Below are 16,900 nucleotides of genomic sequence, written 5' to 3'. Positions count from 1 at the left end.
TTATAAATCTTATCCATAGAAGGGCAGACCAGAGAGAGGCTAAGGTTGTTAACTGGCAAAGAAGCAGCAGTCACTCTAACTGGCCAGGATAGCTGTGTGTCCACTGTGGCTTGGACAATGTTCATATTTTGTCTGTGTTTAGACATGATTAAGGAGTCTTGTTCTTGTCTTCATCCGTCGTGGTCACAGAGGGGCCTTGTCTCAGGTTGATGTTCTGAGAAATTGTCCATGTTTACGTTTAAGAGAAGAACACCAAGGCCCAGTGATAGCACCAGGCCAGCTTTTTCCCAGAGTATAAAATATCTTATCATAGTGCTGGACTCACAGGTGTTCCATCCATCGGGGTTATGACTTTATTGCACACACCCACACTGCCAGCGCTGGACCTTTGAGTCACAGTGAGGCAGGTAAGGGGTGTTCTGGGGTGGAGACATTTGGAAGAATCTAAAAGACAGATAGCCCTTCAAGCTGCAATGACCCATTTTCTTTCCCAGCTTCAGGCCTTACAATGAAGCCATTTCCATGAGGTCAAGGGTATGTCAGCCTGTGGAGAATTTCAGAAAGAGCAAAGAGGGGTCTACAAGGTAGAGGGCCTATCCCTGACCCTGCCTTGCTTCCTTCCTGCAGTAAAGGCATTCTGAGCACTTACAGGGAGTCAGACCTGGGCTAGATGCTGTGTGACACCCACCACCTCATGGAAAAGACAGACAAGCAAACAATCACGCTGAAAAACGGGGTAAAAGAAAACAGTGTACAGTGAGGATCACCGACAGTCTAAGCAGTGGTTCCCACACTTTCCTGAATATTGCAATCACCTGGATCTTTGAAAAATACGGATGACCGGATCCCACTGCACTAACGTAATTGATCTGGGATACTACTCAGAGCGTCGCGATTTGAAAAACTCCCTGGGTGATTCAATGTGCAGCAAAGTTTGGGAGCCATTGGTTTAGTCCATCCATCCTTACAGTCTGGGGTGGGGTTGGGGTCACACAGCTGTTTTATCTTAGGAAGCTGTGGTCCCTCATCCCAGACACTTGTATTTAGGTACAAAATCTGAAAGAGAATTTCAGGGGGCTTACAGATCCTAAGAAGAGAATCTGGGAATTCCTTGTAGGGGGCGGGCTGTCTCGTGAAAACCCCCCAGACACAGGAGTATCCAATCCCAATCAGAATGACATGAGCTCTCCGTCCCCTCCAGAATGGCGCTGCCCCTTCTCTTTCACAGAAGCCTCGGCTTAGTGTCACCAAACCTAGTTCGGGCATGGCGGTAAGCAGCTACCGAGCGGCCGGTGTGCGCACGTGTGAGAGTGTGCACACGTGTGAGAGTGTGCACGCCGGCGTGCACGCGCAGGGCCGCCGGCGAGCGTGCGTTTCCGTTAGGGAGCCCGGGCGGCCTCCGGCTGCGGCTGCAGCAGCGCGCCCGGCGCCCCCTCCCGCCCAGTCCCCTCCCCCTGTGGCTCTCGCTCGCCCTCTTCACTCCCCCGGCAGCGTCGGCCGCCTCCGGGTGCGCAGGGCAGCGGTCGGCACGCGAACCCCTCCTGCAGGCGCCCCGGCGTCACTCGAGCGTCGAGCCCCGGGCGCGCGTGTCGTCCCCCCCGCCCCCCAGTCGCCGAGCGACGATGAGCCGAGGCGCGGGGGTCGCGGAGAGCAGGTGAGCGCAGCCGCGGGGCTGGGGGGGGGGGTTCGGAAGGAGAAAGGGAGAGCGGGGGTGGGGTGCGGCTGGACCCAACATCGCCGCGTGGAGAAGGGGCTTTGCGGTCTTTAGCACCCTTCACCGCAGGCTCTGCTTTTGCCCTTTCCCGGGTGGGGCGAGGGCTCCACTCCCGCCCCGGCATCCCCGCTCGGGCCGCACAAACAAAGCGCCCTTCGGCGGCGGCGCCTGCCCCGCGCGGGCACGGAGCATGGGGGAGGCGACGCGCCATGCTTCCCGGATTCCGACCCCCTACCCCCGGCGGGGGGCCCAGGCGGTCGCACCTGGGTCGGGCGGGCGGCGGCGGGGTCGCGCGCAGGTGCTCGCGCGGAAGGCGGTGGCGCGCAGCTCGGAGGCCCAGGGCTCCCGGACCGGAGGCGGGGCTACGGGCAGCACTGCTGCCCCCTGTCGCCGCGGCTTCCCCACGCCCGATACCCGTCCCCAGGCAGGGGCGGCGGCGGCGGCAGCGGCAGGTGGGCCCGATTTGTTCACATACACCTGGCGGCGGGCGGGTGAGGAGGAGGGCAAGTCTCCCTGCGGCATCCCCTTTGCTCTCAGCGTGTGTGGACCGGCTCCCTTCCCGCCTCCGTGGCGACTCCCCGCCCCCGAGGCCCGGTTCTGCTGTCCTCGTGTGTCCCCAGCTCTTGAGCTTCAGCTCTCTGGAGTTCCTGCGCCCTCTGCACCTGGAGGAGGACTGGGGAGGTTTTACTGAACACCATCGGTGCTTTGGCCACCCGGCTTTCAAGTTGAGTTGAGAGCAGGATTATTTCCTTAATCCCTTTTTGCCCATGCGTGGGACACCCCCGTGCCCATCATCCCCTCAACGCCCCCATGGGGCCCTAACAATGTCTTGAGCACAGTAGGCGCGAGATCAACATTGCTTGAAGGATTTCTGCTATTACTGTAAAGGCAGCCAATGCCTCTGTGTGTTATCAGCGTCCCACAGCCCTTTAAAAGCCGCCGCTTTTTACGTGGAAATGTCTATTAAGAGCTGGTTTGGAATGTTGTGGTCGAGTTCTCCAGGACTCACTGTCATCTGCAAAAGCAGGCTTTTAGTTGTAGTGTTTGGATGTAGTGTTTCAGCAGAAGACACGTGATGGCTTGTTTGTGAAATACATCCTTTAGGTAATCCTCTCATTGCAGTAAATACTTGCAGGAAGTCCAACCCAAAACAGTGCAGAAACGCTCGGCAAAGATTGAGACTCTGCAGAGAATTTACTTATGGGACAGTCCCTGACACAAAAAGAGTTTCTACAGGATCAGCTAGAGGAAGAAGAGAATGTGGAGGTTTAAAATGTTCACGACTTCAGTTTTTCGTGGATCATTCATGGAACATTAGGCCCAGCTTCTCTCAGGAAGGAGGGAGGGATTTTTTGGTTTGGTTTTGTGTGTGTGTGTGTGTGTGTGTGTGTGTGTGTGTGTTTTCCTCATCTATTCTTTAAAACACTGTTGCAATCAAGAAGACAGTCTTAGAAAAGTCTGTTGTGGATGGGTTTTGCTGTTGAATTTCTTGAAATTAGCATGAATAAAACTACACTAGGACATAAACTGTGTCTGCTTGGAATATCAAAAACACTTCTTTAGAGGTGGTCAGTTAACAGCAAGACTTGTAAATGATTGTTAAAGAGAACTTTGAATCAAATGATGGCTAAAAGTAAAGTTTTGTTCCTCAAAAAAAAAAGAGGAAGTGAATTGAAATACAGTGTGTGAAATTAGCACAGTTACTTACACAGAGCTAAGGAAACCTCTACCAGCCTTCCTAGTATTACTCTGAAATGTGGGCCCTCCCCACCACTTTCCCTGAAAACTTGTTAGTCCACCACCTGTGATCTTTCTGGCCTTTTCAGGGAGATTGTTGCTAATGTGTTGTTTAAACACTTCAGTGTGGTAACAAAGTCCATATAATTGTGTGTCAAACAAGGGGGAGGTGCAATTCTCAGTAAACTGTAAAGCACCCTACAGATGTTTGCTACAGTTAGTTGTAATTTGTAGTAGCTGCACAGTATGCGCCTCTGATACTTAGCCATTCCCACATTTTTGGCCATTTAAGCTGTTATTACTGATTTTTCAATATGAAGGAAGTCTCTGTTTTATATCTAATTACCACATTCTTTCTGTCATTTATTTGTCCAATGAACATTTTTTTTTTTTAATAGTGCGAACTATATGCCAAACAGTGTGTTAGATGCTGGGGATGTGGAATCCTTGGCTGCACACACGCACGCACAAACAGACACTCATACACACTCCTTGTTCCTTCAGTTCCCAGAGGTTATAAACGGCTTATAAACAAAGCACAGCAAAGCAGTGCAATAAAACCATTCATCTAGGTGTACATCAGACCTGGGCTCAGGGAGGGGAGTAGAGAAGGGATCCCTTCTACGGGGCTGAGTCATGGGAGTCACCCCACCCCATCCGTCCCCAGTCAGGTGAGCTGTCCTTCTTGCCCACCCTGGGCACTTAGGATTTCTTTCTCTTCCTTCTTCCTCTTCCTCCATCCCTCCTTGTCCCCTCACTGCCTGAAGTGTTCCAGCTGCCTCCCGTCTCCCTTAAGCCAGCTTAGTTCCAGCCCTTTTCCCTCCTGGCCCCACTTCCCTTTGGAGTACATTATGCAGAGATTTCACTGGCAGTTAGTTGCAAGGAGAAAGAAAGGAGTAAACCCCGAAACTGTTCCTCCTAATTCCTGCCACCCCACAGCAGCCGTTTGAGCTATATCCCCAATGCGGTCACCTCTTCCTTCCACCTAGGGTCATTCTCCATTCACGAACGTGGCCAGTAAAGCTCAAGTCCTATATACTACTTTTCGTTTCCCAAGATGCTGAAAACCCTTCCTTTGTGCGTATGTATGTACAGTCACACAGAAAACACAGCATCTTCAGTGCACAGCTTGATGAATTACCACAAAGTGAACACATCTGTGTAACCACCACCCAGGTCAAGAAATAGAATATAACACCCTAAAAGCCCCCCTTGTTTTCCTCTTACTTTCCTGTCCCTCCTCCCCAGAGGGACCAGAGATTGGTTTTGCTAGTTCGTAAACCTTATAAAAATAGAATCATACAGTATATACCCTTTTGTGTCTGGCTTCTTTTGCGACATTATGTTTGTGAGATTAATTCTCTCGGTTGTGTGTAAGCAGTTTTTCATTCTCATGGCTTACAGTTTTCCATTATATGATGATATCATATTTTATTCATCCATTCTCCTCTAGATGAACGCGGTAGTTTCCAGGTTTTGTCCTTTACCCCTTGGATGCCCAAAGACCTACCCATTTCACTCTTATTTTTGCCTGCTGGTGTAACTGAAAAAAGGAAGGGAGAGGGTAGATGAAGGAGCCAGCCTGGAGAGCCAGGCCTGTGGAGTTTTTATCTTTGCTGGTACTAAGTGTTTTCTGAAACATTGAAGCCTGTGCTCTCATTCAGAACCCTGAACACAAGAGAAAAGCTATGGGATGGCTTCCATCATGGGCGGGCGAGCTGATTGCAGTTGGTGGTCTTTGGGATGCTTAGAATAAAAGAAATTGAGTGATAATGGGAAACCAGCCTGGCTTGGGAAGTGTCCCCTGGGGGCACTGACAGCTGGCGGCTCGACCCTGACCCTCCCCCAGGGCCTGGTCCCACAGGGCTTGGTGCTCAGGAAGCCCCTCTGTCTTGGCCAGTGTGGAAGAGGCTGTGTCGTTGGCTTCCAGAGCTTGATTCTGAGTGAAGGCAGTTTCCTTGGAGTATGTTTTAAAGCTACCTAGCCTCTGGAGGGGTTTTTGTCATCTGGTACTACAACTTCTTTTCAGGGTGGTCTGGCTTTTGTGGTCTGGGGGACTGAGATTTTCTTTGGGGAAATGCTTGGGCCTCTTGGACTCAACACAGGCAGTGCCTGAGCCTGTAGAATGTCAGGGGGTCTCCCAGGATCAGACATTCTCCATGAAAGATGCTGATGACAGCAGACCCTGCATTGGGACCCTGCATTGTTGACTTCCTCCTTTGCTCTCAAGCTTCAAATCTTCCCAAGGGGGAAATACGAAGACTGCTCAGTGGACTGAATGGTCGCCACTCAGCATCTGGGGTTGCCATCAGTTTGGTTACAGTTAGAGTTTCTCCACCTCCCTGTCTTTCCTCGTCTCCTACCTCTCTCCCCCTGAACACACTTGCTTTCCTCCTGTTCCCGGACCTTGATTCATTCCTTCCTGGCTCAGACAGAAGCTGTGCAACATTCTCTTGTCCATTCTTGCTTGTCCTTTGTGGCTGTTTAAATGTCACTTCCCCAGGAAGCCCTCTCCAGTTTCTCAATCTTAGACAAGCGCTCTTGAAGCACTTCCTGTCTCAGATACAAGAAGACAGTCTTCCCCATCAGGCTGATGTGTTCTTGAAGGCACAGACCCAGTTGCTTTGTTCCCTTATGCCTGGCACATAATCCATCCATGTTTGTTAAATGGATGAATTGATGGGCAAACCAAGAGGCATGAGGCAAGTTGTGAGATTGTCTCTGCTTATAATTTGCTGTGTGATCTTGGGTGTTCATTAACTTCACCTCTCCTGGAGTCTACCTCCCCCTCTGAAAAATAATGCATCAAGCTGGAAGATCTTGTAGGCACCTTTCCGCTTCAGTTTTTTTCTGAGTCTAACAGTGAGAAGATCCTACCTGAGGCGTAGCATTCTTTGAAAATGCAGGCTGGCCTTAACATCATGGTTTAAGTGGGCTTAGTTACACGCCCGTGTTCTTAGCATAAGAGCTCTGTCCTTCCCAGTTCATCATAGCCTGCTCTGGGCTAAGACTATAGCTTATATTTGCTTTTATTTTGCTCTTCCCACATCATATACATTTATTTATTTCCTGATCTGTCTTCTCTTCCATTAGTGTGCCCCTTGGGGACAAGGTTCATGTGTCACGTGTTACTTTTATATCCCGTTTGCTTAGCACAGCACCTGTGAGTTAATTTCAGTTGATGAAAAGAGATCTGTATTGTAGAGAATATTACTTTCACTGAGATTATTCTCTGGAAAGTATAGCTATTTCATGATTATGCAGATTAACTCTAGTTTGTGACTAACATAAACTCTTTTCCACTTTCCTTATTAACCCATTTAACTTCTTCTGGCCTATTTCCCAGAAGGTTGATAGGGGCTAAAAGAAGTAAAACACTAGTTGGTTTAATTCTGGTGAAAAGTTAAGAGGAGGATTTGGGGCTCATTATGGGTTTAATTATACCTACTAACTAAGGTCTCTGAGCCTTATTTCCTCGTCTGTGAAACGGAGATGACACTAGTTCAGTATCAAGCACTAAAAAGGTTGTTGCAGCGAGCCCATCGACGGGCTTGGGGTCCTAGGCTTGGGTTCAGGCACACAGTAAATATTTTTAAAATATTAGTTAAAGAAAATAATTCGGTATTATATTACATTTTTATCTTCACTCTAAGAATTGCTAAAGATCTTTAACTGGAGAATTACTACTTATCGAGCCAGATTTGAGTGAAATCCTTCTGGCATCTACTACCCACCTGTCAGGCTGGGAGTGGAGATGGGAGAAAGGCTCCCTCAGGTTGGATTTTACTATGCTGAGATGCAGGGTTTTTCTCCTCCCGCTGAGGGAAAGGGGCCTGTATTAGACGGGGCCTGGGAGCTGATAGGCATGGGGCTGCATTGAAATTATACCTAGTCATCATGGTGGAGTCCCGATCAAAATGTAAGGAATTTTCAGTGATATTAAGTAAATGTCCAAGTCCCTTCCCTGCTGATCTCCAGCCCCTAAATTATACTGGGAACATTTGGAATGGGTACTCTCTCTCTGTGGTTGCCGTGGTTTTCCTTTTAAAAAACCACATGGAAAAAGCAGAAAGGAAGAGGATGTGGGGAACTAGCTAGCATCCATGTAGTGTGTTAGGGAGAAGGGTTCTTCTGGTGTAAGGATTTAAACTGTGACATGACACAGATTAGCAGGAGAAAGTCACACAAAAATATAATAACAGGGACACACGGGAGATACCGAGGAAAACTTGAAAAAGGCCAAAGCCCTCACCTTAAATACCATCCTCAGCTAAAGACGAAAGAGGATGTTAAGGGTGAGAAGAGTGAGTTCTGGGAGGTCACCAGGAAGAGCACGGTAAACACAGGTAAGGTTTGTGATGCACATTTAACTCACTGCCTTCTCCACTGATAAGGTGCAGATTTGGACACCCATGCAGACAGCGATTTCCCTTACAAATGTAAATGTTTCTTACAGGGGGTAACTCCTGCTTGGTTTTCAATGTTTTTTCCCTTTGCCTGCTGTTTCCTAGAGAATAACCAACTTAAAATAATTAATATACCAAAGGGACATATTTTAGGGTAGCAAATTCCGCTGCTCTGTAAAGTGGCTGGGCCCCTGTGGGTCCCCTGGGGTTGCTCCCTCCACCCGGCTGTGACTCCTGGAGCTGCCCTGCGGGCGGGCCCCTCCACCTCGGGGCTAAGTCTCCTCCCCCATAACTGTCGGTTGTTTTAGTACAGAGAGCTGGCCCTCTACCCTGCAGCCTCACTACATGGAGAAAATAAAGGTTTTCCATAAAGGTTTTCTGGTTTTTAGCAGAAGTTCTGGTATCTAGACATGTGTACACACATCTGGAAATAAAGATAAACAGCTGTAGAAAGGGGAATATGAAAGGGACAATTAAGAGAAAAACGCAGTTTGTCATTGGGGACACAGAGTGGGTTTTAAGGAGACATATTTTGTACAATAAGAACGGCTAGTTCTTATTCAATACAAGTTCTCATAATTATTTTTAAATTAAAAGGCACAACGACTGCATTATAAGAGGTAGGAGTCTAGAGAAAAAAGATGCAGTGGTTAGCTTTTTCTTCTATGCATTTCATTGGGAACCATATTTTTAGCCTTTCTTAGTGTCTTGAAGCATTTCCTAATTTCAGGTTTACCACCACTCTCTGACCTTTTGAGCTGGAGTTTAGGATTAAAAAATAAGAGGACTTAGGTCTGAAAATGAAAATACATGTTTTTCCTAGAAAATACCAAATACTTGGGAATGTTCACCAGAAAAAATCTTGATTCAAGGAGGTTTTCAAAATCTGGAGGCTCCTGACTAACTTGACTGAAGAAGAGAAAGGAAAGGGCAAGCAGTTGGTCTACTGCTTTTGCTGTTTTCTTCCTCAGTCTACTTTCACTGCCAGGATTGGGGTTTGGGGTAAAGTGGTGGGGAGTGAAGGGAGACATGGTACCAGGCACCTATGGGGCTTTGAAGTCATAATGGCCTACCTAGGGTCAGGTGCTTCTTTTCTGTTTGTTAGCTGTGTGACCTCAAGGAAGTTAATGAACCTCTCTGAGCCTCAGTCCCTGCATTTGTAAAATGGCCTTCATAGGCTTATTGGGATGATTCAGTGAGAAAATGCAGAAAGATTTTACATCCCCATAAGTGCAAATAGCATCATTGTTGTTTTCTGCCTGCTTTTTCATTTATTCATCAAAGATTCTGATTCGGTGGGCCCCGAAAAAATGGTTTTTAGAAGGCACCCTTTAGAGTTCTAATGTCCTCAGTCTACACCTTGAGAAATGCTGTCCTTAAGGGATGAAGAACAGTTTGGGCATCAAGGGGGAGGGCAGGGCTGTCACGTACATGCACACACAACCCGAGGGGATACCCCAACATTGTAGTACATGTCCATGGAGCACACATAGTTGGGGTACCTGACCTGCAAGGCCACAGGCAGTGACCCTTTTGGGGGAAGGGTGCAGAGAGAGTGGTGTGCGTGTGTGTGTGTGTGTGTGTGCGTGTTATGCAGGGTATGCTTGGGACACTGAAGAGCTTTCCCTCTGAGGGAGCACGCAGGGTGGGAGACGAGGCAGCAGGGTGGGGGTCCTTGTGTGCCATGCCAGTAGCTCAGGCTTTGGCCAGGAAGTGGTGAGAAGCCACAGAAGAGTCTAGGCAAAGACATGATTAGGTCATGCTGACGGTCACACGAGGGACGAACCAAGAGAATGAGCCAGTAATTGTGAGAGAATATAATCAACCAGCTGGGTGGGGAGAGAGCTTGAATGGAGGCGGAAACCGTTTGCATTGAGGAGGGGACAGATTTGAGAGATGTGTTGGAGGAGGCGGAGGAGGTTAGGAGGACACGGATTGTGCTGCTTGCCGAGAAAAAGGAGCTAGTGATGACCCGGAGGTTCCAGTTAGGTGACCTGGTGAGGTCAGGAGGAGCGGGTTTTCCTGGAGAGGGGAAGACAGGGATTAGTTAAGTGCTGACTGTAGTCCATTGAAAGTGCTGAATTGACCCTTGGGCCCTAGGCACCTGGGACTCTGGGAAGGGGCCTGGAAGGGGGCAAAGATTTAGGATCTGAAACCTTGGCGTGAAGGCGAGCAGGAGGCAGTGTGAGGAGGGTGCACTGATGTGATCCTGGGACACGGCGATCTAATCCCCAGGAGGCTGGGGCCTGGAGCCAGGAGATGGAGCACATGGAGAGGGGAGAGGCCACTGAGGCACGGGAGGGGGGAGGGGGGAGCCTGTCACGTGCTTCATCTAAAGAGAGAGCAGTCACTAAGGACGGAGAGGGCCCACTGGGTCTGTCGGACAGGAGTCCTCGGTGGCTGTAGCTTGGGTGGTTTCGGTAACGTGGGAGAGCAGAAGGCAGGTGGCTTTGATTCCGGGAGAGGGTGGGGAGTGGGAAGCGGAGACCGTGAGTTCTCGCGTGAGACCGGCACTAGCAGGGCAGAGGGAGTCCAGGCGGTGGTGAGGACGGAACGTCAGGTCAGGCAGGGGATGGACCGGTTAATTGAATGGGAGCTGTCCGAGCCCTTAATTCTCAGGCGTGCTGTGACTGAGGGAGGAGGCCAGAGAAGCAGGTAAGAAGACCTGGGCAAGGGAGGGCGACTCAGGGAGCAGCTCTGGGAACCAGAAGGAGGGGCTGGGGGCCAGCGCGGGCTGGGCGGGGCAAGGAGGATGGATCGCTGGAAACGCAGCAGAGCAAGGGGCGTGGCGGGCACGGGGATGCCGTGCAGGGACCCTGTGCCGGGGTGCCGAGATGTGAGCGGGCAACCTGGGCTTCAAGGGCACGCTCCATAAGCCCCGTCTATAGCCTGTGGTTTGGAGTCAGGCTGTAATGGTAGGTGGGGAGTGAGAGGGGCAGGAAGAGCCTTGAGGAGGGAGAGAGTTCTTTCATCTGCAACATTTCTGCAGAAACATAGTATGATCATTTTGAAGACTCATAATTATTTTGTATAAAATTAGTATCCGTTTATAAAACTGGTTTTCTTTTCTTGTTCTAGTGATGATCACAGTGCCTCTTCAGAAGAAAAAGGTATGGAACTCTTATGTCAATGTTGAGTTATCGAAAACTTAACCTATACTGTGGAAATTTGCGTTTTTAGAAAATGATTTTTTTATTAATTTTATCTGTTGGCTGCAGTTTACATTCATGCATTCACCAACTTATAGAAATGTGTTAAAATAATCAACAGGTTAGGATGATGCGATAATGACAATTTTTCAGAATTTTCTTTAAGATTGTTTTTCAACAGATATTCCAAAAGAAAAAAGAAGTGTAAAGAACTTGGGCCTTTGTAGTTTTTATAACTTAAGAATAGAAAATAAGTGCTCTTACATCTCTCTCCTTTAAAACTCTGGCTCTAATGTTCTTTTTAACCTTATTTTAAATTCAATAAAGTAAGATTAGAGAAGTATTGTCAATTGAATTCGATAAATGTTTCATACACAATGACTAGATATTTTCTTTAATACTTGAGTGTTGTCGTCAATTTTAGATACTTAATGAAAATGACAACACACAATTCTATCCCTGAAAGTGGGTCAAACAAACATTTATTTATTTAAAAAATGTATTATTTATTTTTGGCTGCGTTGGGTCTTTTTTGCTGCGTGCGGCTTTGTCTAGTTGCGCGAGTGGGGGCTACTCTTCTTTGCGGTGCACAGGCTTCTCATTGCAGTGGCTTCTCTTGTTGCGGAGCTCAGGCTCTAGGCGTGTGCGCTTCAGTAGTTGTGGCTCGCAGGCTCTAGAGCGCAGGCTCAGTAGTTGTGGCGCACGGGCTTAGTTGCTCCGTGGCATGTGGGATCTTCCCGGATCAGGGCTCGAACCCGTGTCCCGTGCGTTGGCAGGCGGATTCTTAACCACTGCGCCACCAGGGAAGCCCAATACTCCTTTATTAAAGGAAGGTCTTGGTCTAGGTTTGGGGGTTGCTGAGGGTCAAGTCCTCTCTTGGGCCTGTGCTGCTTGTTATGAAAGGCTGTAACCGGTGTGTGGGAATGTGTTTCTTGCTTTGGCTCCTTCTCTTTATCGTGTGCTGCACGGCTCCGAGTCCTGGAGGGTGGTTCCGAGGCCACTTTAGTTGTTGACCTGTGTCACTTGCCTGCAGAGTGGCTTAGAAACTCCTCAGCTCATCGCTGGGCCACTGTCTTACTTTTGCAAGTTCCATATCCCTCCTGTGTTTCATTTTTCCAGTACAGAATAATAACCTGCCTGATAAAAGTATTCTGATTAAAATCTAATAACAGTTTCTGCAACATTTGGCTGCAATGTGTAGTGTATGGGGCTGTCGTGAATCTGTCAAGTGTAGGGTTGGATCTGGCCAGCTTTTCTGCTTCCTGGTGCTGACCTCAACCTCACCTGTCCCTCTCTTTGCTTTTGCCTGTTTCTGTCTGCTTGAGATGCCTCTCCCTTCCTGCACACTTAACCTTCCAGGCTTGTTTCAGCGCTACCAAGTTCAAGGACTTGTGCTGAATTCCACACCTGCAGTGAGTGGTCTCAGTTTCTCTCTTGGACCAGCAGAATACGGGCCTTCCTTCGTTTTGTACTGTCCTGATTTCTTCATTTGTCTGTGCGTGGCTACTGCTTGCCCTCGCACAGGCTGTTTGCTGGGACATGGATTTTCTCCTAATGCTGCAGAGTGCCCATCACACGGTGGACACTAAGTCAATGCTCATTAAATTGAAGGGACAGTAGTCTCTGCCCACACCCAGGGGAATTAGTCAACTGGTAATTAAGCCCCTGTTGTTCACCAGCCTGGTGTGGGTGAATGTTCCAGACAAACGAAATGGAAGAGTTGTCTGTTCCATGAGCAGGCTAATTGAGCATGGCGTAAATACAGACTAGGGACATGGTAGCTAAGGGGCAATCCTTCCCTACACAGAAATGCTCTTGCTCTGTTTAACATTGTTGGTAACTTCTGCAGCAGTTACCCCTTCTTCTCCTATACTATACTATCTCCATTCCCATGCATCCACGCTGGCTTAGGCTCTCATCACTTCATATCTGGATCTCTGCAGTGGCCTCTGTGTCAGGCTCTCTGGAGTCTAATGCATCCTGAGCGTCAGTACCCCCCAGTGTCCACCAACATCTTGGGGAACACCGTGGCCCATTCCAGCTTGAAGCTGTCATGTAATTCTGCGTCTCCATGTTATTCCGCGTCTCCATGTCATTCCCTGTAGGAGAACCATCCCGCAAGGCCAGTTCTTCCTGACTGCATTCCAGGTCCTCCCTAGTCTGGTCACAACTTATCTGGCCAACTTTACATCCTCACCTCTAACGTATTTGTGTCATTTTACTAAATTGTTGACAGTTGTTTGCCTGAATTGACTGTTAACTGGGGAAGGACACTGATTCTTTGGTATAGTAACACCACTGTCTGCCCTTCAGTTACAAAATCTAATACCAGGTGCTTTTTTTTCCTTTCTGGTGTCAAGTTACTTAATCGCCAGGGGTGTTTTTAGGGAGCTGCTGAGTTAATCAAACAAAGAAACAATGCCCTGTGGCATGAAATTGAGAGATTGCCAGGGATCCAACCAAATGTAATCATAAAGTTTGTTGGCTTTCTGTTTGCCCTCTATTGGAAAAGGCTTATGGTTTCTTGAGCTAAATCTTTTTTCCTTTGAGAATATGGCATTGTTTACCGTTGGTAACTGGGCATTCATTTGACAGGCAAGGCTGCTTTGGCTCTAAAGAGGTGATTCAGTTTACGGAATAGGGTGCTTCTGTTATTTTTGGTTTAGCAGCTTTTATAAAAATGGACGTAATCTTCTATTTTATCCTTGTATTTATACTATTAAACTTTGTTTCTTTCTCAAAATTTAGATTGCCCCAGTCCCAACCTAGATACTTCAAAGGACTCTAAATCAGGTAAGGGATGTGATTAATATTGGTAAATGCCCAAATGAAATTTTTACAAAATAACCAATTCATAGCAAGATAAATTACCATTTATTTTTCTGTTTTACTTCAGACAATCTGAATGAAAGGTAGGGACTTTCATCGTTCTACTTGAAAGAGTTGAATGAATTTTAAACTTCCGTGATTACCTAGCCTAGTGAAATCAGTGACTTTAAAGTTTGGTGATAAAGAGGTACTTAGTGAAACTGAGAATTTATCTGATGGGGCAGTCAGGCCATTTCCTAGATTGGCTCCACTAACCTAATAGAGGGTCCTCTGTGAGCCCAGCCAGGTGGTGGCTAGGGTAGTCCTGGGAGGCTTCCCTGAGGAGGTGATGGTCGACTTGAACTCTGAAGGATGAATTGAGGTAACAGGGCAAAGGTGGGGAAAAGAGTTGTCTTAGTTCAAAAGGCTTGCAGGTGTAAAGGCCCTGATGTGGGAAAGTGCACAGTGCTTGTTTGCAGAGGCTGAAGAAGGTCAGATGACTGGAATCAGAGAGAGAGGGGAAAGGTGGCAGGGCCATAATGTGTCTGCAGAGGCAGGTGGGGGCTAGATTACATAGGCCCTTTGGATTAAAAAATCTGTTCTCCGGAGAAGATGTACAAATGGCCAATAAGATATAAAAGATGCTCAATATCATTTCAGGAAGATACACATCAAAACCACAGCAAGATACCACTTCACACCCACAAGGATGGCTATAATGAAAAAGATAGTAGCAAGTGTTGTCAAGGATGTGGAGAAATTAAAACCCTCATATACCGCTGATGGGAATGTAAATTGTCACAGCCATCTGGGAAAACAGGTCATTCTCAAATAGCTAAACAAATTACCATTTGATCCAGCAATTTCTCTCCTCTGTGTATACCCAAGAGAAACTTGTGCATGAATGTTCACAGCGGCATCATTCATGATAGTCAAAAGTTGGAAGCAACCCAAAAGTCCATCAGGTTTTAAATGCATAAACAAAATGTGGTATACCCGTTTGTATTACTTTGTTAGGACTGCTATAACGAAATGCCACAGACTGGGGGGCTTAACCAACAGAAATGTATTGTCTCACAGTTCTGGGGGCTAGAAGTCTTTTTTTTTTTTTTTTTTTTTTTTTTTTGTGGTACGCGGCCCTCTCACTGTTGTGGCCTCTCCCGCTGTGGAGCACAGGCTCCGGACACGCAGGCTCAGCGGCCATGGCTCACGGGCCCAGCCGCTCCGCGGCATGTGGGATCCTCCCGGACCGGAGCACGAACCCGTGTCCCCTGCATCGGCAGGCGGACTCTCAACCACTGCGCCACCAGGGAAGCCCTAGAAGTCTTGAGATCAAGGTGTTGGCAGGGTTGGTTCCTTCTGAGGACTTGGAGGGAAGAGCTGTTCCAGATCTCTCTTGTTGGTTTGTAGATAGCCATCATCATGATCATATGATGTTCTTCCTATGATGTGTCTCTGTGTCTGAATTTCCCTTTTTTGTAAGGACACCAGTCATCCTGGATTAGGGCCTACCGTAATGATCTCATTTTACCTGAGGTAAATACCTCTATAAAGACTCTATCTCCAAATAAGGTCATAGTCTAAGGACTTCAAACATGAATTTTCTTTTGGGGTGGGGGGGAACACAATTCAATACACAACACCATATAATGGAATATTATTCAGCCATAAAAAAGAATAAAGTGCTGATACATACTATAACATGGTTGGACCTTGGAAACGTGCTCAGTGAGAAAAGCCAGGTACAAAAGCCTGTGTATTATGTAATTCCATTTATATGAAATGTCCAGAAGAGGCAAATCTATTCAGGCAGAAAATAGAGTATTGGTTGTCTAGGTCTGGGAGGAATGGGGAGGTTGGATAGTTAAAAGGTACAGGGGTTTTTTTTGGGTGATGAAAATGTAAAATTGATTGTCATGATAGATGTACAACTCTGTGAATATGCGAAAAGCCATTGAATTGTACACTTTGAGTGAATTGTATAGTATGCAAATTCGATCTCAATAAGGTCGTTATAGAAAAAAAAAAAACAGCTTATATCAGAAGAAAAATATCCAAAGCTTGTTGTCCAGAAAAAATCCACATGTTTTCTTGAAAAACTTAAGCTCAGCCATGTCCGTGCCCAGGGTCCTGCTTCCCGAACAGTTTGCTGGGACTGTGGTTTCTGCACACTTGACTTATTCCTGTGATTAGGTTTATGTGGAATAGAATATGCTTCAGGACATACAAGTAGCAAAAGTTGTCCCTCTGATTTGTTTCCTTACCCTTGTCATTTCTGAGAACAGAGCCAACTGGCAATCTTGTTGCCAGATGGTAGAGTTTTTATTGTTATATCTGGAAAATTAAGTATATTTTCTCTTTTTCCTCAAGGTAACATTGTACGCATTTGATGATTACGTCGGCTATTTTTATGAGGTTTCCATGTTCCTAGTGACAAAAGGGGAACCGTACCTAAAGTTACGTGAAGTACCCTTTGGTTTTAACGTTAAATAAAAGAGGAGAACTATGGATTTGTAAGATATAACCAAAATGGAGATTAAAATGGGATTGTGCAAGGACAGCTCTCCCCCAGCTGTCTGAGAAAGGAGGAGAAAGTCCGCTGCTGGTGATAGTGTCCGAATCAAAAGATGAGAGTTAAAAGTGTGTACCCGCAGAGTATAGTCCAGCCAGTGGGTAACACAGATGGTCAGGTGAGTGAAGGGACAGACACCTCAGGCCAGAGTGGGGTGGAGCCTTCTCAGCTAGATGAAGGGAGGCTGGCCTTGTCAAGAAGCAGAAGGTGATTTCTGTAAACTGAGAGCAAAGCTGATACGGGGTACAGGGCAGGGCAGCGAGCCCCAGAGGGGAGACGGGAGTGACCCCTGACTTGGCCTCGGGAGTGGAGAGGAAGCGGGCTGTGCAGCCGCTGTTCCTCTCTAGGCTGAGAGTATGTGGAAGGGGCTGTGGCCTGCATCCCCCTGCTGTCTGCCCCAAAGTGTCCAACCCTCAGAGGGGAGAAAATGCACCGGCCTCTGGACCAGATAAGGCATGGGACCTGCTCTTTCAGCTTGCCTGCTGTCACATTCCCTCTGTTCCCTTTCTCACCT

The 16,900-nt window shown here is 47.5% G+C and overlaps 1 protein-coding gene across 1 annotated transcript in view; it reads left to right on the top strand.

The window, feature by feature from the left end:
- Positions 1-836: 836 nt before the first annotated feature.
- CARD8 (caspase recruitment domain family member 8) overlaps positions 837-16,900 on the top strand; it is a 37,597-nt gene continuing 21,533 nt past the window's right edge. The window contains exons 1-4 of the mRNA XM_049710283.1: positions 837-912; positions 1,276-1,654; positions 10,936-10,967; positions 13,755-13,799. Of these exons, the coding sequence (XP_049566240.1) occupies positions 837-912; positions 1,276-1,654; positions 10,936-10,967; positions 13,755-13,799 (532 nt within the window). The remainder of the gene's footprint in view (positions 913-1,275; positions 1,655-10,935; positions 10,968-13,754; positions 13,800-16,900) is intronic.

Source organism: Orcinus orca, chromosome 5 (assembly GCF_937001465.1).
Source record: "Orcinus orca chromosome 5, mOrcOrc1.1, whole genome shotgun sequence".
Classification (NCBI taxonomy): domain Eukaryota; kingdom Metazoa; phylum Chordata; class Mammalia; order Artiodactyla; family Delphinidae; genus Orcinus; species Orcinus orca.
Note: the sequence above shows the minus strand (reverse complement) of the source record. Positions and strands in the feature narration are given on the sequence as shown.